We start from the raw sequence: 22,608 nt of genomic DNA, 5'->3' as shown, positions 1-22,608 counted from the left end.
CAGGGTCCTCTCCTCCTCCTGTGTCACTGTCTGTATCTGTCATTTGCAACCCCTATTTAATTTACAGTGCTGTGTAATATGCTGGAGCTATATAAATACTGTTTAATAATAATAAAAATAATTATAGGTGATGTCTTAAATTTCCTTAGGATTAAGGTTAAAAGAAAGGGTATGTCTCCGAGCCTGAAGCGATTTGCCGTAAGGCTTTTTCAGGGTAGGTTGGGACAAGGGTAGCAAATGATGTGTCCAAAGGAATCAAGTGAGTGGATGGATTACTTGATTGCAGGAGGATCAAAATATGCCACTGGCAAATATACCAGAGAACAATTAATTTTGAAGCAAGGTCCCCCATGAGAGCAGGATGGATAGAATTCAGCTTTTGGGATGAGTGAGAATGCCTTTGGGGCAAGTTCACGAAACCATCGCAAATCCAGGAAATCACTATAGAAGGGTTATCGCGGCTGCATTCATGAAAGCAGGCCCTGAATTTATAATGAGCATATACGGGAGGTTTTACTATGTAACATGTTTGTACTGACACCGTTACGCTCCTTATGGGCGAGAGTGATTCTGATATTTTTGCTATGGGTCTGTTTATTCAACCAGAACATTGCCAATACATAATACCAATTATATATATATATATATATATATATATATATATATATTATTACACAGTATTTATATAGCGCCATCATATTACGCAGCGCTGTACAAAGTCGATAGTCATGTGACTAAACGTCCCTCAAAGGAGCTCACAATTTAATGTCCCTACCATAGTCATATGTCATTAATGTAAGGTAAATTTTTGAGGGGAAGCCAAATAACCTAACTACATGTTTTTGAAATATGTATATGTAGTCCATTGTAAGGGCAGCTTCAAACCTGCCTAGGCATTGAGCTATCCCATGCAGCTCCGGGTGACTGACACCTTGCCACCCACTTGGTCATTTGCACTACAGCACCACATATTTGACAGCACTGTACCACTCACTGCCAACCCTATAGGGTTGCCCCAGGGAAGCGCTACTAGCGTCTCATCGGAAGCAGTGGTTCACTGGTACAAGGAATCTATAACCGCACAGCGACCTCATGGCCGATCTGAGGGCTAAGTGGTGCTGAATTCCCCCACGCCCAAGCTGAAAGCATCAGAACAGGTGATTGAGGACGGTTAGTGGAAGTAGGAATATGGTAAGTATCCCCTTATTTAGCAAACCCTAGACCTAATGAACCCCATTTGAGCCATTGTTCTCCTCTTTCAGTTTGCTAATCTCCATATTGGCCCATTCTTTCCCTCTATTACCATGTGTTGACCTTACAGCACTGACCTTGCTATGTGAACAGATGGCTGAACCCAGAAGCTTCCATGTCCCTCCTCTCCGGTCCATACGCAGCATCCGCAGGATCTGAAGGAAACGCAAACTCCGAAGTGACGTAGCCAAGACATTTCCCTGATTTTTCCCCACCGCCACCACAGGAATGGAGGCCACCAGAACAAAAATATCTGTAAGAAATCAAGAAAAACAGAAAAGACTTTGAAAGTCTAAGGCCCTGGTCCAGCAACAGTACTCGTCAGACACCAGTCCCCCAATCTAATGCCCCCAGAAATCCCCTTTAGTTGTGCACAAGTGTGTGTGTGTGCTGGGGATGCCGAAAAAGTTCATTTCAAGCTGCACGGCTAATGGGAAGCAGAAGATGCTGCAAGTGTCACCGCTGGACAGGATAAATGTGAAGAGATATGGCGCACAGGATTGCTGACCCCACAAGCATCTCCTAACAGAAAGCCTCTAAGTTTAGAGATCAGATTTTTATAAAATAAAAAGGCTAATCCACTTGAGTAAAAAATGGGCAACAGCACAGAGGGATCTCAAAGGTCTTAATGAATATATCCTGATATTCAGAAACCTCAGGATGCCCCTGGCTATAGAGGTAAAACTTTTGTTGCTATCAAATTAAAGTTGAACTTCATATAAAAAAGTTTTGCTAGAAAACGCAATCTTTGCTGTGGGGATTTTCCCTACTCTACAAGGGTTACATCAGTGTTTCTGAACCCTGGATGGGAATCACTGGGTTACATGGTTGCTTGGGTTTAAGACTTCCCCAGTAATTGGCTCTTCCATCCATTGGCCCAGGTTGTGGGGGAAATACCCCAGCATTCTCACTTGCAATGCAGGGCTACTGGTACTCCATTGAAGGGAATGATGTCCTTGCCTATTACCACAGCAAGAAGCATCACAGAGAACAGGCTTCAAAGGGAAGAACAAGGGTCAGCCTGCAAAAGTAAGTGTAAAAAGTAATTAAAAAGACTTTTTTTGCAACCCCTTTTTGCAAGCCCTAAACAAATATTACTTTTGCAAAGCCAAGGTAGCCCCACCACAAGGGTATACTTTCTTTGATGTAGGCTTTAAAGTAAAACCTTTGCAGCATAATTGGTGCTTTAAAAGAGTGCAAAAAAAAAAAAAACTTTGCAACTAATACTTTGTTTTAATAGGCAAAGTCTTCTAAAGCATTCATTGCCTTAAATTGCTTTTTTCCTTTATTTTCACCATGTGATCCTGCAGATAAAATATTTCTTGTTGGTTTGTGCCTACATTATTTTTCTGTTGTATTTATAGGGGAGCAATGGTTTCCCCCAGGCTGGATTTCGAGCATCTCATTGACCCAGGGAAAAATGTTAGCCAAGCCAACATTCATCTCTGTGGGTAAGCTGTGTAGAAGTATGGCTGTGCATAAGGAACAAATGGCGCCATGACACCTATATGAGGAGTAGCTGGTTGAGACTATAAGCCTGATTTGTTAAAGCTCTCCAAGGCTGGAGAGGATACACTTTCATCAGTGAAGCTGGGAGATCAAGCAAACCCGGAATGGATTTCTTCAAATTAATTTGCTAGCAAATGTTTTGAATTCTGGACCAGATCCATTCCAGGCTTGCTGGATCACCGAGCTTCACTGATAAAAGTGTATGATCCCCAGCCGCTGAGATCTTTAATAAATCAGTCCCCGTGTCAAAAAAACGATAATAATTTAGTGGGATATTATTTAGTATTTAGTGTGCTCAGGAGTGTAGGCAGTTTTTTTAAAGGATAACCTAACAAAAAGTTGTTCTTTATAATAAACCTGTGGATTTGTTCAAGAACAGTGCAAAAGTGGGATCGATACTACATTGGGCAGTAATTATCTACTATATTGTAGATTGCTTTTATGTATGGTGGCTGTTATTATACAGGACGGAGATTCCTTTTTGATTTATGAGTATACCACAACTGGGTCCTTGCACTGGCAGTGATATTCCTTAGAGCGACAATTTGGTGATCTCAGTCTCGCCCTTTTTATACTCAAAGTATATATAAATACTTGGATATCCGTGACTGGGAGGATATATATGGAATAAATATTGTTTGATCTTTGGGTCTGATGAAGCAGATTACTGGTCGCAATGCGTTACTCAAATCTGAAACAGTCAAGGAGAAAGTAATATACTTGTTCTGCTGATTCAGTTGACCTAGTATGTGATATGGTATACCCTGAACTTGGGCAAAAGGACATTTTTATGAATATATGTGTTTGGCAATACAATAAAGAGGAGAAAGCTGGGGGTTTATAAGGCAAAGTAAAGATTGTATGACTTGCTTGATGCCTAATACAATCAATTTTCAATACAAATCACATTAATAAATACACACAAAATTGGTTTAGAAACCCCATTAAAATTGTCATGGGTGGTGCCTCTCTAATATACACCAATATCTAAGTATGTATACAGAGAAAACATCTCATCCAGATGCATTTCACTGATAGGTTTCAAAGAGGTAGCAAAGAGTTTGTTGCAAAGAAAACTGATAAAGGTAATCTATAGGAAACTGACGCATAGTGTTTACTGGATTGAGTTTAAGATCGGTGGCTCACTCATTGCTGATTACGATCTCAAGCTCAATCCAGTAACCACTTTGCATCAACTTCCTATAGATTACCTTGATCCATTTTCTTTGCAACAAACTCTATGCTACGCTCTCAATACTGAAAATTGATTGTATGACTTGCTTGATGCCTAATATGATCCTTACTTTGCCTTAAAAACCCAGCTTTCTTAATTTCTCCTCGTTTTATTATTATTATTATTATTATTGTTATTATTAATAAACAGGATTTATATAGCGCCAAAATATTACACAGCTCTGTACAATAAATAGGGGTTGCAAATGACAGACAAATACAGACAGTGATACAGGAGGAGAGGACCCTGCCCCGAGGAGCTTACAATCTAGGAGGTGGGGGAAGTATCACACAATAGGAGGGGGATAGGGGATATGGAATGGTGGGAAGTTGTGACGGTTTCAAAAGACAGAAGAAGACGGGTAGTAGAGTGTGAAAAGATGGGTTTGAGTTCTCTTTTAAAGGAGCAGAAAGTAGAAGCAAGCAGAATTGGATTAGAAGGACCATTTCAGAGAGCTCTAGAAAAGTCTTGGAGCCATGCGTGTGATGAGGTTATGAGTGAGGAAGTCATTAGTAAATCATTGGAGGAGTGAAGAGAGTGGCTAGGGGAGTCTTTTTCTATCAGGTCAGAAAGGTAAGTGGGACAAGAACTGTGGGTGGATTTGAAGGCAAAGCACAGGAGTTTAAATTTGATTCTCGGGTGAAATGGAAGCCAATGAAGAGAACTACAAAGAGATGCAGCAGAAGAGGAGCGGTGGGAAGGATGGATGAGTCTGGCTGCAGCATTCATGATAGATTGTAGAGGAGAGAGTCGTATTTAGTTGTTTTGGGGTTGGCAATAGTGACTCATGGAAGGAAAGGTGTAATTCTCTTTATTTATTAAAGTGTTTGGCAATGTTTGTTTTTTAATTTTATGTTTTGATAATAAAGTTAAGCATTTTTTTTTAAATACACAAACGTATTTATTCTATATCCCTAAACTACTCGCTTCCCATGTATGGCAGGTGATTCAAGCAAAGAAGCTCAACTGAAATGCTCATTTTGCTGAAGTTAATAAATACCAAACTTACCCAGCATACATAATGGCTTTCTTGCAAACTTTAATCTCCCCCGCCAACCCTTATAACGACAGCAGCAGCCAGCCGCCCAAATTCTTAAGGCAAATTCTGCTCCAAAAATGACCAGGGCAAACCTTTCCTGTAAGATAAGAAAAGAAATGTGATCATTGTACATTCACATTTACATAAAAGACATACTCATGGTTAAAGGGATATTCCACAAACTACTAACAAGCATTTGGTGGAACCCGGGGAATGAAACTTGTTTGGACCTTGGGTTCCTTAAGCTGTTGGGACAGTTGCATAGTTACAAATCTAAGGGTCTCAGTATGGAATCTCGGCCTAGGTACCTGTGCTACGCCATAACCCTGCACCCAAAGTACAGGTAGTCCCCAAGTTAAGGACATCTGACATACAGACGACTCCTAGATATGAATGGGCTCCCCTGCTCCCTCCTGTGCAGGACGAAGGCTTGGTGGGGGGAGGGGGGCGGTTTGCATGACTTCAGAAGAAATCTTTGCTAAACACAGCTGAGCTTGTGGGTGATCTTAGGAGCTGAGCTGATCTGTAACATCCTGTAACTCTTTAATGACCAAGTCAAACTCTGCAGTTATTTCTTTTTGCATATCAAAGCACAGCTTGCTCCAGAACGTAATGAATGTCTAGGCTCCAAAAAGTTTTTTTTTTGCTTTGTTTTTTTAACTCACTGTGAGGATTTTATACAGTAACTGACACCACACTGCCTAATAATATGTTGAAACAAACATCTGTCCTAATGTAGCTGTTCAAAGTTACGTACAAATTCAACTTAAGAACAAACCTACAGTCCCTATCTCTTATGTAACCCAGGGACTACCTGTATTCACAACATAGCTTAGACCCCTTAGTAAAAGGTTTCCACTTCCCTTAGAAAAGACCCCTCTCCCTCAGATCTGCCCCTCATTAGTGACAGACCCCCCCCCCCCCCCAGAGATAGCTCCTCCTCGATGTGTACCCCCCCTCAAGGCAAAAACTCCCTCTCAGGACAGGGCCCCCCCCCCGGGGGACCCAGTTGCACCTGCAAACTCTGTGCCTCCGATCCTACTCCACTCACCAGTAGCACGATCATTTTCTAGCCATCTGGCAGGGTGGAATAGTGACCACCAATGCAAGTAGGGTATTATTCTACAAGTTTCTGGAGGCCTGAGAATTATTTTATTTATTCTAGGTCAGCCTTTCTTTACTTTTTAAAAATGGGGGAACCCTTGAGATAAATGTCAGATCTCCAGGGAACCCCTGCTATTTACTATATCCACAGCTCACAGTATATTAGTGTGGTGATCATTGGGAAGAATGTCTCTTACACGGCTGGCCATTGGGAAGAATTTTACCCATATAGAAAGCCAAAAAGATCATTGTGTCTGTGGTAACTGACCTGAGAGGTCCAAACAGCCTATTGCTTAAGGAACCTCTAGAAACATCTGGAGGAACACTGGTTTATAAATACTGTTCTAGAGTAATAAAATTGATAATAGCTTGGCTAGACATATAAATGGATGCAGCCCATAACTGTATTTTAAAAATGCATATAACATTCTTTATGTAAGGAAAGACTGTTATGATAAAATGTCTTTTAAAAAAAATGTTTAGCATGCACAGAACAAAGTGTTACAGAAATGCACAGATGGCAGTATATATTTTTACCACTAGATGGCAGTGTAAGGCTGAAGAATGTAAGGGTTTCTGAAGGCAATGTTGAATAAATTCATCCAGTTTTTGATTGAAAAGGAAATACATTTTAGCTGAAATTGCTAGAAAACCAATATATGTTTGTGATGATTTTGTGTTATCAGAAATCTGAAAAATGAGCACATCTGACAGCAAATGTTTTGCAGGGATCGTTCACATATCAGCCAGCCTTGAAGTGAGCAGGTAAAAAGCACAATCACCATCTAGGGCAAGCTTTACCAAACTTTTTGAACATGGGGGAACCCTTAAAATAACTTTCAGGTCTTCATGGAACCCTTGCTATATTTACTATATCCACAGCTCACAGGACATTAGTGTGGTGGGCATTGGGAAGAAAGGGTCTTACATTGCTGGCCAGGGGGGAGAATGAAAAATGGGAAATTTTATTTTGGATATCTGGTAGATGACACTGGTGATGTGACTCCTTTATTATCATAAGGATCTAGAATGTGAATCAGGTCGCTAAGCGTTTTTGAATAATGTTCCATGGAACCTTAGGTATCCTCCCGGGGCTGCTGGGGGTTCCTTGAGCAATGAGCAGTTTGTGTCTCTCATGTCAGTTTAAGTGACACCAATGATCTTTTTGGCTATCTGTAAGGGTGACATTCTTCCCAATGGCCAGCAATGTAAGAGGAATTCTTCCCACTGACCACCACACTATTGTATTGTAAGCTGTGTATCAAGTAATTATAGAAGGGGTTCCCTGAGGACCTGAAATTTATTTCAAGGGTTCTCCATGTTAAGATGATGGAGAAACACTCCTCCAAGACCTGGTTCTGATTTATGCGCTGTGGCACCATACATGTTGTAATGTGTGGTATTGCACCACATGGCAGTGCCACCCCAACCTGCCAGCCAATGCCGCAGACATACTATATGTACAGTGCCTGACCCCTATACGCTGCCGTGCATAGAACGTCCTCACAACCAAATATACAGAATATGAACCTGGCATTTGTGCCATCTGGATTGTAAAGCAAGGACCTGCACCTGATCAAGAAGGGTAAAAAATTAATTGTACAAACTACAGATTTACCAAAAACTCACTGAACAAAAAAAAAATTATATTATTATTATTATTATTATTAATAATAATAATAATATTAAACAGGATTTATATAGCGCCAACATGTTATGCAGCGATGTACATAAATAGGGGTTGCAAAAGACAGATACAGTGACACAGGAAGAGGAGAGGACCCTGCCCCGAAGAGCTTACAATCTAGGAGGATTGTATTGCTAGGTTCACACAGTTTTCAGAGAATAAACGGTACTTGTAAAATCAGGCTGTATTATTTTAGGCCAATGTAAGATTTGGAGAACCTAAACCCAGAGCCTTCCAGTACAAAAACTTCAGTTCCTAAAGTCACACAATGCCACGCCTCCTCCTACATCCTGTACACTGCCATTGGTCACATGAGGGACCAATGGAATGGTAAGTCTAGGGAACAATCCTCATACTTACTATAAGCAACAGCCAATCACCAGAAATATCTTCATACTCCTTGAACGTTGTTAGAATCGCCAAGACCAGACACCCCAACACTATTAGGAACCTGGAATACAAAAATGCTTTTATTAGATTATTATTCTTAAATTCAGAAATTATTAAACATAAAGAATGAATACATGTAGGTCAAAGAAACAGGATTTCTGCTGAAGGGAATGAGACTTTAGCAATTCTCAACTTCCTTTTAAAAATGGAATTACAGTCCATCATAACATACAATCAAAAATGTTTCCTGATTACCTAATATCTTGTAAAGAAAAACAAGCGTACATATCAGGAAAAAACACATTGCTGCGTACAATCATTTTACATTTCAATGTTGTCTTCCTGGTTTGTTTACAGAGCAATTAGAGGAAGAGCAGGGAATCTGGCACATGTCCTGCTATCTGGGTCTGGCACACTTCAGTCCAGCTCCAGCTATAACAAAAAGTGAAAATAATCTGTTTAACCCTTTGTTGTGTAAGAAAAACAAAAGATTCTGGTCCAAGAAGTACAGTTATAATGGTGTGCTAAATCTGAATTGCCAAAGAGGAGGTTATTATAGTTTAACTTATATAGATAATATGATTAAATACCTAAAGATCTTTACACCCCATACCTATTTTTTTTTATTCCTAGTTTATTCAATATGAACATGTTACAAAACTGGATTTCCTTACCATCTTCTCCAGTACAACACTGTGACATATGATCACTATCCTATACCACATTCCACTGTAGGCCTAGGCTGAGTGATGACGCACCCTCATAAGATTCATCTGCGATGCCCTAGGAATGCTAGAAGTGAATGAATAATGATGGGAGTTGTTGGACCTGGAGGAGGTCCGACAACCAACAACATAGTTGTGGAAATGGAAGATAGACCCATTCCTATTAGACTATTTATCTATTTTTTTGACGCAAAATAATTAATATTATATTTGAACTGGTGGGAAGTAGTGAGGGTTTTAGAAGACCGTAGAAGACAGGTAGGCAAGTTTGAAAAGTTGGGTTTTGGAGGCAAGCTAAATGGCCATTCCAGAAAATTGGGGCAAGTCTTGGAGCTGTGCGTGTGATGAGGTTATGAGTCAGGAAGTAATTAGTAGGTCATTGGAGGAGCAGAGAGAGCGGCTAGAGGAGTTTTTTTCTATTAGGTCAGAAAGGTATATAGGCAAGAACTTTGGAGGGATTTGAAGGCAAAGCACAGGAGCTTGAATTTGATTCTCAGGTGAAATGGAAGCCAATGAAGAGAACTACAAAGAGATGCAGCTGAAGAGGAGCGGAGGCAAGGATGGATGAGTCTGGCTGCAGCATTCATAATAGAATGCATTATTCCCAAATACAATGCATTACTACTCTTTTAGAGCAATAAAAAAATGATTTTAACCAGAAGATCCAAAGAATCTTTAGGACCACAACCTTCAAGTTCACCGATGTTCCCAAAAGATATTCTCTCATTAAAAAACTGAAAATGGATGTGAGTAGCATCTTCATGCAAGTTTTAAAGGGGCCAGAGTGACTGTTCAATAAAGTTTACTAAAACACTCTTAATGTATGTAATGTGTAAGTATTGTAATGTATAGTCAGCAAGTTAGGAGAAACACTTTAACTACATTAGGTAACACACAAGTGTTAATATGGCCTAAGTGGTTGGACATTATGCACTTCCTGCACTGATAGAGGTCTATGGAATGTTCGGAGCTTTCCAGGTCAGGTCATTTAACCAACTGTGATAATTAGCTTTTCGATGAATCAGCACAGTCTGTCATTCTTTAGAATACAGAGGATGATCTTCCTCCACTTAGAAGGTGAAGAGTAAAAATGGAGAAATGATTTCCTATCTGAATAGACCTGGATGAGAGGTTACCTTAGATTGAGTGATGAATCTTCTTACTAAAGGAGAGGGAATGTTGGCTAAAAATTAAACTTTCAAGCCAAAAGGATGTAAGAACGTGAAGAAGAAGGTGGTAACATCTTTGGGGGTCTGTGTTGAGGAGCTTCGGGCTTATGTTGATGGTCACAGTTTGAATGCTCCACACATTTAGAATTTATTGACTGGTCCATTTGGCCTGCAATGCACTTCCATGGTGCTATTGAATTGGCTGGAAATTTTACTGCCCCAGGAAAAGTCAATTACTTAGCACAGCCTCCTCTATCCTTGCACACCATAGTCCTCTTCTCTTTGGGGGTGTCTAATTTTGTACTGATCCATCTTCTTCTGCTTCTCCCTTCACTTCTCTATATAACATTTTATGTAGCTGCTGGGGGATGAGCAAGAATACAGCATCACATGAATGACGTTTGAGTCTTCTGTAGGATGTTGACCTTTTATCCAAGAACGTGGCACTCTCTAGCACTCTCAGGTCTTTTGGATGTCTAAACAAGGCAGACCTACAGGCAAATAACGTGGCAAGAATATCTTAAATGTCTACATAATCCTAATGGATGATATTTATCCATTTTATGAAATGGATGGTCTGGCAGTAAGGTCTCTAATCTTGAGTGGTAGAGTCTTGTGAACAGCAAAACAAATAATAATAAAATAATTTAATAAAAATGAGCCAGGAGTTTATCCATATTTGATATTTAGTTTTAGAACTGAACATGACATAGAAAGATAATAAAACCTATGTTTATAAAAACACTTTACATTAGCTCAGAGGGATACTGCATGATTTTACAAGAACTGAACCAAATGAATCAATGTCTTGTTCAAATTTATGAAACCAAATGTGGTTCATTTTGCCAGTTGCTTCTTATGTATTCAGCAGTTTAGGTGCAGCCTTGATGTAGTTCAAAGACAAGTACGCTAAGGTTTACTATAGTTTTTAATACATTTTCTGTTTAAGACTGACAATTCAGCTGCTCCAAAGATGCTGCACAAAAATTTTTATCATCCTAGAACAGGCGTGTCAAACTCTGGCCCGCGGGCAAAATCTGGCCCACAATGTCCTTTTTTTTGTCCCCCAAAGGAATCCTAAATATGAACTGCAGCTGTGGCGCTACTACAATTCCTGGCATCACTCGCATCTATAGACCAGGGGGCTCTCTGCCTTTGCGTGGCCCCGCATTGGACTGTTTTATAGACGCAAAAAATGCCAGGAATTGTAGTAGTGGTGTTATTTCAATGAAGGGGAGTTCCAGTGGTGGGCCACTCATAAGATTTAGCCTGCCTCAATTTTTTAAAATAAATTTCAAGGTTGGCCAACGACTTTGTCTAAGTTTAAAATTTTTGCCCACTGTGTATTTGCGTTGACACCCCTGCCCTAGGACAAGAATTGCATTTTTGGCATAATCGACTGGAAGATGTTGGAAACAAAGTAAATCTCCTTGCTCCTGCAGCTTCTGTCACCTTACTTCCCTGCAACCCAATGTTCTGGTCCTTGCGCAAGGCCTCAATGGCATCCTGACCTATACAGGGCTCATAGACTGAAGAAAATGCCATTGGTCAGACTGATAGCAACAGGGCTTCTGCCATGTTTGCATGGGATGGGATCATTCTAGCAAAGTGGAAAGAGTGTCGGCAATGGGGAGTAGTCGGCAAAAGTTTACCTGATGCCCAGGTAAAAGTTAGCAGAACTACTATACATTAAAAAAAACTGTATGACTACCTACATTTTTTTATTTCAATAAATACACAGTTTCTATTTTTTTTACTTTGTAAATGATTCTCCTTAAGGCACAAATGATGAAACAGATGAGCTGGCCGGTTTGTTGATGCAGCCATGTGATCACCATGATTGACTGGCACATTGGCCATATGAACAAGAATCCTGCTGATGTGTGCAAGATCTGGAGCTGAGCCGACTGCAAACACCAGAAGAGACAAACCAGCTTCCAGTTTTTTATCTAGAAAAGAAAGATGGCATCTCGGAACAGAATGTGAAGCACCAGATTGGTAGAAAAAAACATAGGATTTGCAAAGCTTGTAAGCCATTTGGGGAATATTCATGCATGGGGAATGGCATGAGTGTTGTTCTGCTTGAAGAGGACCACCAGCCCTGGGCATGTAGGAAGCTGGGGACTTTCATGGACAATTGAGCTGCATATCCCTTCTCGTTCAGTGATTCAAGTGGTATTAAAGCAGAATCAAACCTGCGATACCCACCTGTCCCCATTCTGTTAGAGGATGCTGCCATCTTCTGTTTCTGGAGCCATCTTTATTGGCCAGACCAAGATGACAAAACTCCTGTAAAGGTGCACAGGATTTCATTCACTCTAGGCAGATAAAGCCAGAAATTTTGAGTATCCTGGCATTCAAAGCTAAGCCGCACATTGACGATCACCCAGTGCGAGTAGGCAGGTAGGAGGGAATTTTGCAGAAACCACATCCCCGGCTCATTCTGCAATAATGACATGCCTGATCCTGCATTTTTAAAGTGGAATTTTAGTTCTGCTTTAAACAAGAATCAGAACACCAAACAGGCAAATTGTATCTTGTAACCAGTTCAGCATTCGGCATTTTATATCATTTCTCAGTACAGGTCAACTTTAAACTTGCTGTAAGCTTTAAAACCTAGCTTGCTGTAAATGATGTTGTTCAGATTTGTTTTTACAAGCTGAATCCTGTGTGAACTAGGCCAAAGGCAAGCTGTGCTTCTGGAACAATCCCAGGGTCATGTTACGCGATCATTTTAGGAGGAGATATAACTTGTATGTGATAAATAACCTGAAAAAATGCAATAATAATAAAGAAAAAATCACACACTGGTGGAAATTCTAGTCTTTAGACTAAATATAGCATTTTAAGCACCGTGTGGTCATTCCCAGTTCCATCATACCATACAAGGCTGGGAAATATCTAAGCGGTAAAAATTTTATGAATTCGTTTTACCATGACAATCCAGCTTTACAATGCAGGTCCTAAAAATAGTGCAGAGCTCACGTCTGTTAAAGGGAATTCGACGAGATGACAAGATCTTGGAGAAGCAGCAATTTAGCAGTTAGAGTGATGATTATGCAGCAAGTTTTTTTTTTGCAGAAAAGCAGTTTAGGTCTCTTAAATGTTTCCATAGTTAAAGAGGAAAAAAACTAAAGTGGGTAACAGTAAAAAAAATGCACTGTGTTCGCTGTTTTACAAAAAACACATACTTTTCAAAATAAAAAAGGAGGGGGAGAACTTAAATAAAGTGCATCCACAGAGAGTAGTGATCATGCCAAGGAATTAATATATAAATAGACTTTATTGCAAATATTTACTATTGCAGAGTCGTTATTTGCAACAATTTGACAAAGGGTTCCCATAAAGAGGGAATGAAAAGATGTCCACAATTGAGATTGTTGTTAATCCTGACACTTTTCTCCAAGGATGCTTCTTCAGGGGAGACAGAAACATTACTCAAGGTAAATATTCCATTCAGGAGAATTAGGGCTATGGGACTATCTCTGGATACGAAAAAATGAATCTCTTCCAGATGGTAGCATTCGTTTATGTTGTGCAAAGCGCAAGGTGTAATGATCCAGCGCAAGCGTAAGGTGTAAAGATCCAGCGCAAGGGTAAGGTGCAATAATCCAGCTATGATCTTATTTCATTACACAGAGATCTAAGATATAGTCCAGAAAGTGAGCCGAGATATGCAACGGCAGCCGTTGGCTTTAGTTTAGAACTTTCAGTACATCTGGGTAATTAAATTTCTACTATGTTATTACAGCAATAGTACAAGGTTTCAAAAATGTTTCCAATTTCACAATTTAAAGCAAAATTATTATTGAACAATCAGTCTGCTGCAGGTAGGAGGATGCCTTTCCCGAAGTCTCCTTTACACCAGTGATAGGACTATATGCTAAATTCACAGCAGGGGGCTGATCTGTCTCATTTTGAATAAGAACTGCAAAGGTAACCAGGATTTTCATGATTTTGTTATCTCTGAGCTATCCAAGGCCAGGAAGTAGATGAAGACCCTGGATAATTCCCGAAAATAGGTTGTGTACTCCTTCTGGAGAGGAAGCAGAAGAAGGAATTGTCAGAGAGAGGACTGAGATCTCCTAGACCAGTGTTTCTCAACCAGGGAGCATTGAGCAATTTGGACTTCCCAGGTCAGCTACCATTGACCCCAGTTTTCTTTTTGGCTATCTGTAAAGCTGATATTCTTCCCAATGGCCAACAATGTAAGAAGAATTTTTTCCTGGTACCACCAGGCCAATGTACTGTGAGCTGTGGATATAGTAATTATAGGAAGGGTACCCCTGAAGACCTGAAATGTATTTCAAGGGTTTACCTCATGTTAAAAGGTGGAGAAAGGCTGATTTAGATTGCTTTTAGTGTGGTTCATTATTTACTTTAGGTTCACTTAAGGGCAGCGGTCCCCCAACCTTCCATCTGCCGCCCACTAGTGGTCGTCTGACAGCTGGGCTGCGAAAGCACGGAGACCGGCGGTGGTGCATGGCTCTGGGCGTCTTCCATACAAATCCCAGGCTCAGGGTGGTGGGTGGTTTGTGTCTCTGGAGGCTCAGACCTGGCATCATGACATCAGTCTGGGGGAAGTTTCTTCCCCTTTGAGTGACACATGGCTCCACCGCACATGCACGGTTCAAAGTCCGTAGATTTAGTGGTCCGTGTACTCCAAAAAGGTTGGGGACCACTGCTTTAGGGCATTTGTTTGGAGTGGTAACACAGTCAAGTCAATGTGCATTAACATGTGTTGCAAAATTACTTTTGAACATTTAAAAACTGCAAAAATGCACCTGGTCTTTTTTGGGACTACATTGCATTATACAATGCTGTGGCACAGATGCACTTAGTGTACTAAGGTGCCATTTAAAATTAATGTCATCATAGCACACAAATGCAATGCGGAAATGTTAGCTGTATCCTTACATTGGCTATAAATGGCCCCAATTAGGATACTCCAGCAGACCACAGTGAATGAGAAATTGCACATGATCTTAGGGGGCTTTAGCAGTGCTGGGGACAAAATGACAAATTAAAGGTATGAATTAAACTCTTTGATGATTTTTGTTTAAAACTACCTTTACTTTGTACATTACAATAACAATAAATGCCCTCCTGCTGAAAAAACAAAAGTGTGTCCCTTTAATAGCAGTCATTAGAATCTGGAACGCTATCACAGATTCCTGCTGTCTATCCTCTAATGCCGCCTCATTGTCACCTCGCGCTCCCATTTAGATTTAAAAACTTAATCTCAGCAGCACAGCAAAAGCATTTTCTCATCATTTAAATTGTGCAACACAGCTGGAGAGCTGTGATATCCTGTACAAAGAGCGTTCTGCATTCTATAGAGGATGACACATATAAACAGTCTTTAAACTTATCAGTGCCGCGCAGCGTGTCCTCTCCAACACAATAACACGGATGATGAAGACATTCGGCCTCACAGGAGCACATGGATGTTGTACAACAAAAACACTTTTTAGGACATTGGGAAAGGTTAAAAAAAGTTCTGCCAACCTGCAAAGAAAGCCAGTTTGCTTATTTGTAACTTTTGGACCAGTGGGAATTATAAAGTGGCAATTCCTATTAGAAAAAAAATGGATGGAATCTACATGGCTCAGCATCAAATCTAAAGTTATCTGAAAGACCGAATTCATTTGAATGGACAACATAATACACATCCTCCCTGATATGGAGGGACTGTCCCTTTTTATATATCCCACCTGTCCTTGATTAGGAGGGACTGTTACTCTAAATCTCCCAACTATACTGGATTTGGATAGATTGTCCCTCTTCTTACTTTCCAACTGACCTGGTTCGGGAGGAACTGTTGTTTTTTTATCTCCCTACTGTCTACCTCCTGATTTCGATGGACAATCCCTCATATCCAAACCCATCTGTCCATACTCTGTCCTCGTTGTCTCTCTTTTTTTGGTGGATATATATACACAATTATAAAAAAAGTTTTACTTAATTAAACATTTTTATTTTGCACTAAATCTTCTTCCAGCCTCCCATTTATTTAATTTGTTATCTGGAAAAGCTAATAAAAAAAAGCAGTCTATAAGGCCCTGGTCCAGCACCAGTGCTCGTCAGACATGAGACCCCAATCTAACTTCGCGCTCTTCACTCCTGCTCAGCCTCAGAAGGATAGTTGTGCCATCCCAGCACATGGTTGTATCATGGAGGTATCTTTTGGGGAAGGACTGAGAGAGGACCAGAAGCCCACAGATAATGCAGTACTATGGATTCCAGCAGTGACAAGATCAGAATACAGAGCCAGAGGTCATACACAGATATCAGTCCAACAAAGGACCAAGGATAAAGACAAATCAGAGTCATGGTCACTGGCAAAAGATTGGTCCGGGTAACATACAATCATGGGGCAGAAAAAGTAAATCCAACCAGCAGCAGGTCAGCAAGCCTAATGCTGCAATAGGAAACTGGTGACTGTGCGCAGAAAGGTTATAAAGTCCTAGCAACCAAGTTCAGAACAGGGTGAAGCCAGGGACTAATCTGATTCTAAAATCCCCTTTACCTGTGGACAGCCTCGGTGTATGTGCTGTGGATGCTGAGAAGGTGCATATCAGGCTGCACGGCTAAAGGGAAGCATACCCAAGCATGGTAGCAGATTTATATGCATTGTAAAACATCTTACATACCATTTTAATTACTCAAAATATAAAAACATTACAGCTCCGTCTTCATGATAGATTAAATAAATGGACAATATATTCACTGTATCAGCAGTGGCAGCTGGATTTCTGCTTTGTGTGATGAAAATAGAACATGGATGTTATGACTGTCACATTGTGCGATTTATGATGTTATGGCACATGCTACCCAGCTCACTGTATATTTGTATTGCAAATAATTGCTTTGTACAGAAATGTACAGAAAGAAATAGAGCACCATAGGGGCAAATAAACAAGTCCGGTACTTGCAAAAATTAACATTTTGGATGTGTTGAGTTTAAAAGTCCATCTTCAGGCAAATACACTGCCTGGTGTCAAAGAAAAAAAGGTCACACCCTATTAATTCTAAAGTTTCGTTGGACCGCCTTTAGCTTTGATTACAGCACACATTTTCTGTGGTATCATTTCATTAAGCTTATGCAATGTCGCAACATTTATTTCCATCCAGAGTTGCATTACATTTCCCCCAAGATCTTGTATTGATGATGGTATAGTCACAACAGTCTTCTCCAGCACATCCCAAAGATCTTCAATGGGGTTAAGGTCTGGACTGAACTGTACTGGCAAATCCATGTGTGATAAAAAATGATGCCTCATTCCCCCTGAACCACTCTTTCACAATCCAAGCCCAATGAATCCTGGCACCTTGGAATATGCTCATGCTGTCAGGGAAGAAAAAATCCACGTATATTCAGGTAATTAGCTGACCGCATTTTATGGGATCATAACTTTGCAGGACCTAGACCTGACCAACTGAAGCAACACCAGGCTCCCACAGGCACCCCAGTTTATAATACTGCCCTCACAGGCATCCAAGCTCAAAATAATGCCCCCACAGACATCCCAGATCATAACATTGCCACCAAAGCACCCCAGATTATAACACTGCACCCACAGGAACCCTAGCTCATAAAAGTGCTCCCACAGGTATCCCAGATCATAACACTGCCCTCACAGGAACCCCAGGTCATAACATTGCCACAAGCGTGGAAATATTTTTTGGCCAGGTGTTGTTTTTTATTGGCATGTTAGTAAGAATGAAAAAATTAACCAGGGAAGACAAAATTTTAATAAAACAAACTTCCGCTTGGAAGTCTACTCTCTTGTTTTCAGTAGTGCAGTTTCCATCACTTATGACTGCGGTTTAGCCTGCAGCTTTTCCACTTTGGTTTTCAGAAAAATGTCTGAAGGTGCAGGAACTGGGGCTGATCTAAGGGCTTAAGGTGCAGAAAATATGGATGATCTGAGACCTTAAGATGCACCAACAGATGTAAGGCCTGAAAGTACAGGAATTAGGGCTGATCTGAGGTCTGAAGATGCATTAATTGGGTCTGATTAAAATCCCAAAGATGCATAACTTGAACTGGTCTGAGATGCAAAGATTATTAGGACTGATCTGAGGTCTGAAGGTACAGGCCGATATGAGATCTGAAACGGCAGAAAATGGGGCTAATCTGAGATCTAAATGTGAAGAATATGGGGCTGATCTAAAGTCTAAAGTGATCTATGAATGATCCAAGGCCTGAAGGTGCAGGAAATGGGGCTGATTTGAGGCCTCGAGGTGCACCAACTGGGAATGATCTAAGAGCTGAAGGTACAGAGAGAGATAATGATCTGAGACCTTAAATTGCACTAACTAATGATGATGTAACATCTGAAGGTGCATTATTGGGGCTGATTTAAGTCCTAAAGGTGCAGAAATTGGGCCTAATTCAAGTCCCAAAGGAGCAGAAATCAGGGCTGATCTGGGATCTGAATGTGAAGATTATGGAACCAAACTAAGGTCTTAAGGTGCACTAGCTGAGGATTATCTAAAACCTGAAAGTGCCAGACTTAAGTTGATATGAGGCCAGAAGGTGCACCAAATTTGAATGATCCAAGGCCTGAAGGTGCAGAAATTGGGCATGATCTCAGGTGTGTAGATGCATTAATTGAGGTTACTTTAAATGAGTGAGAGTGCATAAATTGGGGTAGATCTGACATCTGAAGGTGAATAATTTGGAACTGGTCTGAGGTTCAAAGCTGCTGGAATCTGAGATGATCTAAGGTCTAAAGTAAGATGCACAAACTAGCGATGATCTATGACCTGAGTCAGCAAGAATTAGGGAAGATCTGAGGACTGAAGGTGAAGCAATTGGGGTTGATCTGAGGTCCTAAAGTACTGTTATTCACTGTTATGTTGGTTGTCTAATGGTTGCAAATTATCACCTATTGTAAGAAAATAAATAGGGTGACGACCCCTACACTATTCCCCCGTTCTGACCAAAACTGAAAGAAAAATGTTGCAATTGGATTTTCATTGGTTGCATTTAGTTACATTTTCTATTCTTGCTAAAAATGGAATAGAAGAAGTATTTACCCTTGAATATCACAACCATACATGAAAAGAACTGATGTAAAAATAACCAGGCACTTGTCATATTGTTCTATGTTTTGTCCGCATTACAACCTCTAACTAAATACTTTTATATTACATAGCGTACAACACTTTCCAACTCTTTTTGTAAACTAGTCCTTCAAGCAGACATAACTCAGGGGTATTAATGTCCCTAGGTTGCCAGCATAAAGGACAGAAATAAACAATGGAAAATGCCTAAGTCTCCTTGGCAAAGCACATGATGGAATTAAAAATGTACCTTGTGCTCACCTTTAATAAAGCACTGCTGCTTCTAAATTCTTAGCCTGGGCACTCTGTATTACCTGGGGAACAATCATATTATTCATTATTGTGATTTCTTAATATCATTGTAAAGCAGTCCACTAATCCAGAGACTTAGTCTTGGCCGAGATGATGTCATTAGTCTGCTGCAGGCAGAAAGAGTTTTTTCAGTCTTCTACAGTAATCAGACTGCAACAATGTAACTTTGTAGCAATATAATAACCAAGGCATGCACAAGCATCAGAACTCAATCAGTAAATGATTGTGTTATCTAAGTAAAGGAAGTGGATGGTGAAATTGTATAAGGTCTGAACAAAGTCAGTGCTAGAAAGAAAACCATTAAGGCATTGCCGGCAGAGCACTGTTATCTCCACTAAATTTACACATGTAAGAATGCAATATGAACAAATACATCTAATGCTAGAGCAATTAGAAAAAAGAAAAACATATAGTGGAATCCCCTACAACCTAATATACCCTTAAACCACAGAATCCATTAATTAATCAATAATATATGAGCAGCTACATTCAATGCATTAATGCATTATAGTATGTTATATCAGTGTCTGCAGTTGGTGTTATAGGAGTAGTGGTGTTGGATTATTAAAGCATGACTCCCATCTCTGATATACCATTTTATATTTCATGGAGATAGTTAAGATGTGCTCCTATTTCTTGCATTATGAATACCGATATAATTAAGTAGGAATAATGCATTAGAGTATATGTTATTACTGCTTTACTCCATGGATTCCTGTGGTTCTGTTTGTTTATAGACAATACTGTGACTTATGTTCATATATAGAATAAAAGGGCAAGCAGTGTATATTACACATGATGTTCAAGGGATTCTGTCACTAATTTGGGAAAAACAATTGCAGGTAAAGCAAACAAAACTAAGTATTTTAAATGCTGAAATGGAAAATAATTTTCTTTTCCATCATAATGTTTGATTGGTTTGCAAATTTGCACCTTGCCTGCCATAAACCTCTGCCCTTCTCTCCTCATTACTATGGTGTTCCTAACAGCGATCCATGCTGGTTAAGGTCCTCCACCCTTTTCCTCATTGACCCCGCTTAACTTTTTTTATGTACGTGTAGGGCATGGGGAATACTCAAGTATCACTTGAGTCTATTAGGACTGCTGAGATCCAAGATGGTGGACCTTAGCAGAAGCCTCAGGGCAATTAAAGTGGAACTTTACACTAAAAAAAATTCACTTATCTTTACTTGTGAAAATCCCTTGATCCATCTACAAAATGAGTCCCATTTGGTCTTCTTTAAATGTACAGAAAGTAGGAGCAAGCATAATAGAAAGAGGAATAGTACCAGAGAGTTGGGGCAGGTCTAAAAAATTCTTTGAGCCGTCCCTGTGATGAAGTTATGGGGGAGGAAGTCATTAGTAGGTCATTGGAGGAACTCCCATAGTTTACAGCAAAAGGTTTAACTTGTACTTTTAACAAGAGTGTAACTTTATGATATTCCGCATCACAACTTCCCATCCCACCCCCTCTTTTTGGTGTCTAACCTTTAACCATTACTTCCTAGTGTCCAACCCCCCCCCCAAGTGTCTGGTGCCTATCCCTAACCTAACCTCTGTGTGCCTAACCTTCCCTCCTTCCTTGGCACCTAAACTTACCTATCTACTACTTAACTCTCTATCTAGATTGTAAGCTCTTCAGGGCAGGGTCCTCTCCTCCTGTATCACTGTCTGTATTTTGCAACCCCTATTTAATGTACAGGGCTGCGTAATATGTTGGCGCTATATATATCCTAAATATTAATAATAATATTAATAATAATAATATCTCTACCTAACAATATTCTTCCTGCCTAGTGCCCCATCTGCTAGGACAAAGCCAGCTCCAAGATCTGGCTTCCCTATGTACAAATCTGACAATCACTTATTACACAAGGCTTATGACAAAACTTGCACTCATAGGAGTCAGAAACGGAGCTTTTCTGCACTTTGTAAAGTGTACATTTGCTGGCCTTCACTTTCCACCACTACCAGCTTGCATTTTAGTGTGGCTTTTACTACTGAAGTTGACATGTATTGCCGACAAGTGAATTAGGGGTAGATAGTAATATTTTAAAAGATTTAGGTAAAAAATTTTGTATGTGTACAGCCGTCCACTGATGATATCTCATGATCCACAATGTCAGATTGCTAACAAATGACAGATAATGATAAAGCAATTGATTTCTTGTAAAGAGGACATAGCAGCGTGCTTCCCCCAACCCTCCCTATATAATAGGAGAACTCTGTGCATCATTCATTTACTCAACTGTAGCTGGAAAGAATTACTACCAATCATTTCCATGGACAATTATTTAACCAAGTATGTAGCTTTTTTACTACTTTCGCCGGACAGGTTGAATAAAGGAAGTTGAAACCCAACAGACTTACTAGCAAAATCAACAGCTAATAAATCTATGTTACAGCCACTGACTGGCTATGATAATTCCAGTGACAGATAATTTATTATAGATTTTATTTCTGATTTTGTTACACGTAAAAGGCAAGATGTAGCGACAGGATCTCTAACTCGGCACAACAATATCTTCATAGGGAACACATTTATTCACACTTTGCTTACCGCCTGATAGTGACGCACTAATGCTGCTACAATCAGCGTATAAAGCTTGTGAAAGCACTTACATGTTGATTATTTACACATTGTTTATGCACTTAGGAAACAAAATACTTTGCAAGGTCCCTAAAAACATACTATTCTAGAAACTTCTAAATGCAGCTGAAAGAGGCAGGTATGTTGCTCCGTACTTCCCTCACTTCTGTCTGCTTACATTGCGGTCACGATACGGCTGAATGCACTGATGTCTTGTAAGTAATTCCTGTGCCAGGGGAATCACCCTAAATTATTTACTAACCCGCCATTTTGACCTTGAAATAGGTTTCCTACTTTTCACTTGCAAGGAATGTGTTTTTGAGATATGGCTGTGTACTGCCAATGTACAAAATATCAAAAATGTCATTGTATCAAATAATGTAAGAGAGGAATAGAAAAAGTTGTAAAGGGATGGTCAGATTTTGTATTATTATTACCAGGTTTTTATAAAGGGCTAAGCTGCTGATAATGCAGAGTTTTATACCTAAAACCTTAATCTTAACCCAAAGTCATGTCACCAACTCTC

General features: G+C 40.0%; 1 protein-coding gene across 1 annotated transcript in view; it reads right to left on the bottom strand.

The window, feature by feature from the left end:
* Nucleotides 1-22,608, bottom strand: part of KCNQ3 (potassium voltage-gated channel subfamily Q member 3) — a 124,356-nt gene that overhangs the window by 43,063 nt on the left and 58,685 nt on the right. Inside the window, exons 2-4 of the mRNA XM_072413227.1 lie at nucleotides 8,185-8,275; nucleotides 5,004-5,130; nucleotides 1,320-1,504 (exon numbers count right to left, since the gene is read on the bottom strand). Coding sequence (XP_072269328.1) covers nucleotides 1,320-1,504; nucleotides 5,004-5,130; nucleotides 8,185-8,275 — 403 coding nt within the window. The remainder of the gene's footprint in view (nucleotides 1-1,319; nucleotides 1,505-5,003; nucleotides 5,131-8,184; nucleotides 8,276-22,608) is intronic.

The sequence above is a fragment of the Pyxicephalus adspersus genome, chromosome 5, assembly GCF_032062135.1.
Source record: "Pyxicephalus adspersus chromosome 5, UCB_Pads_2.0, whole genome shotgun sequence".
Lineage (NCBI taxonomy): Eukaryota > Metazoa > Chordata > Amphibia > Anura > Pyxicephalidae > Pyxicephalus > Pyxicephalus adspersus.
This window is presented reverse-complemented; position numbering and strand designations above follow the sequence as displayed.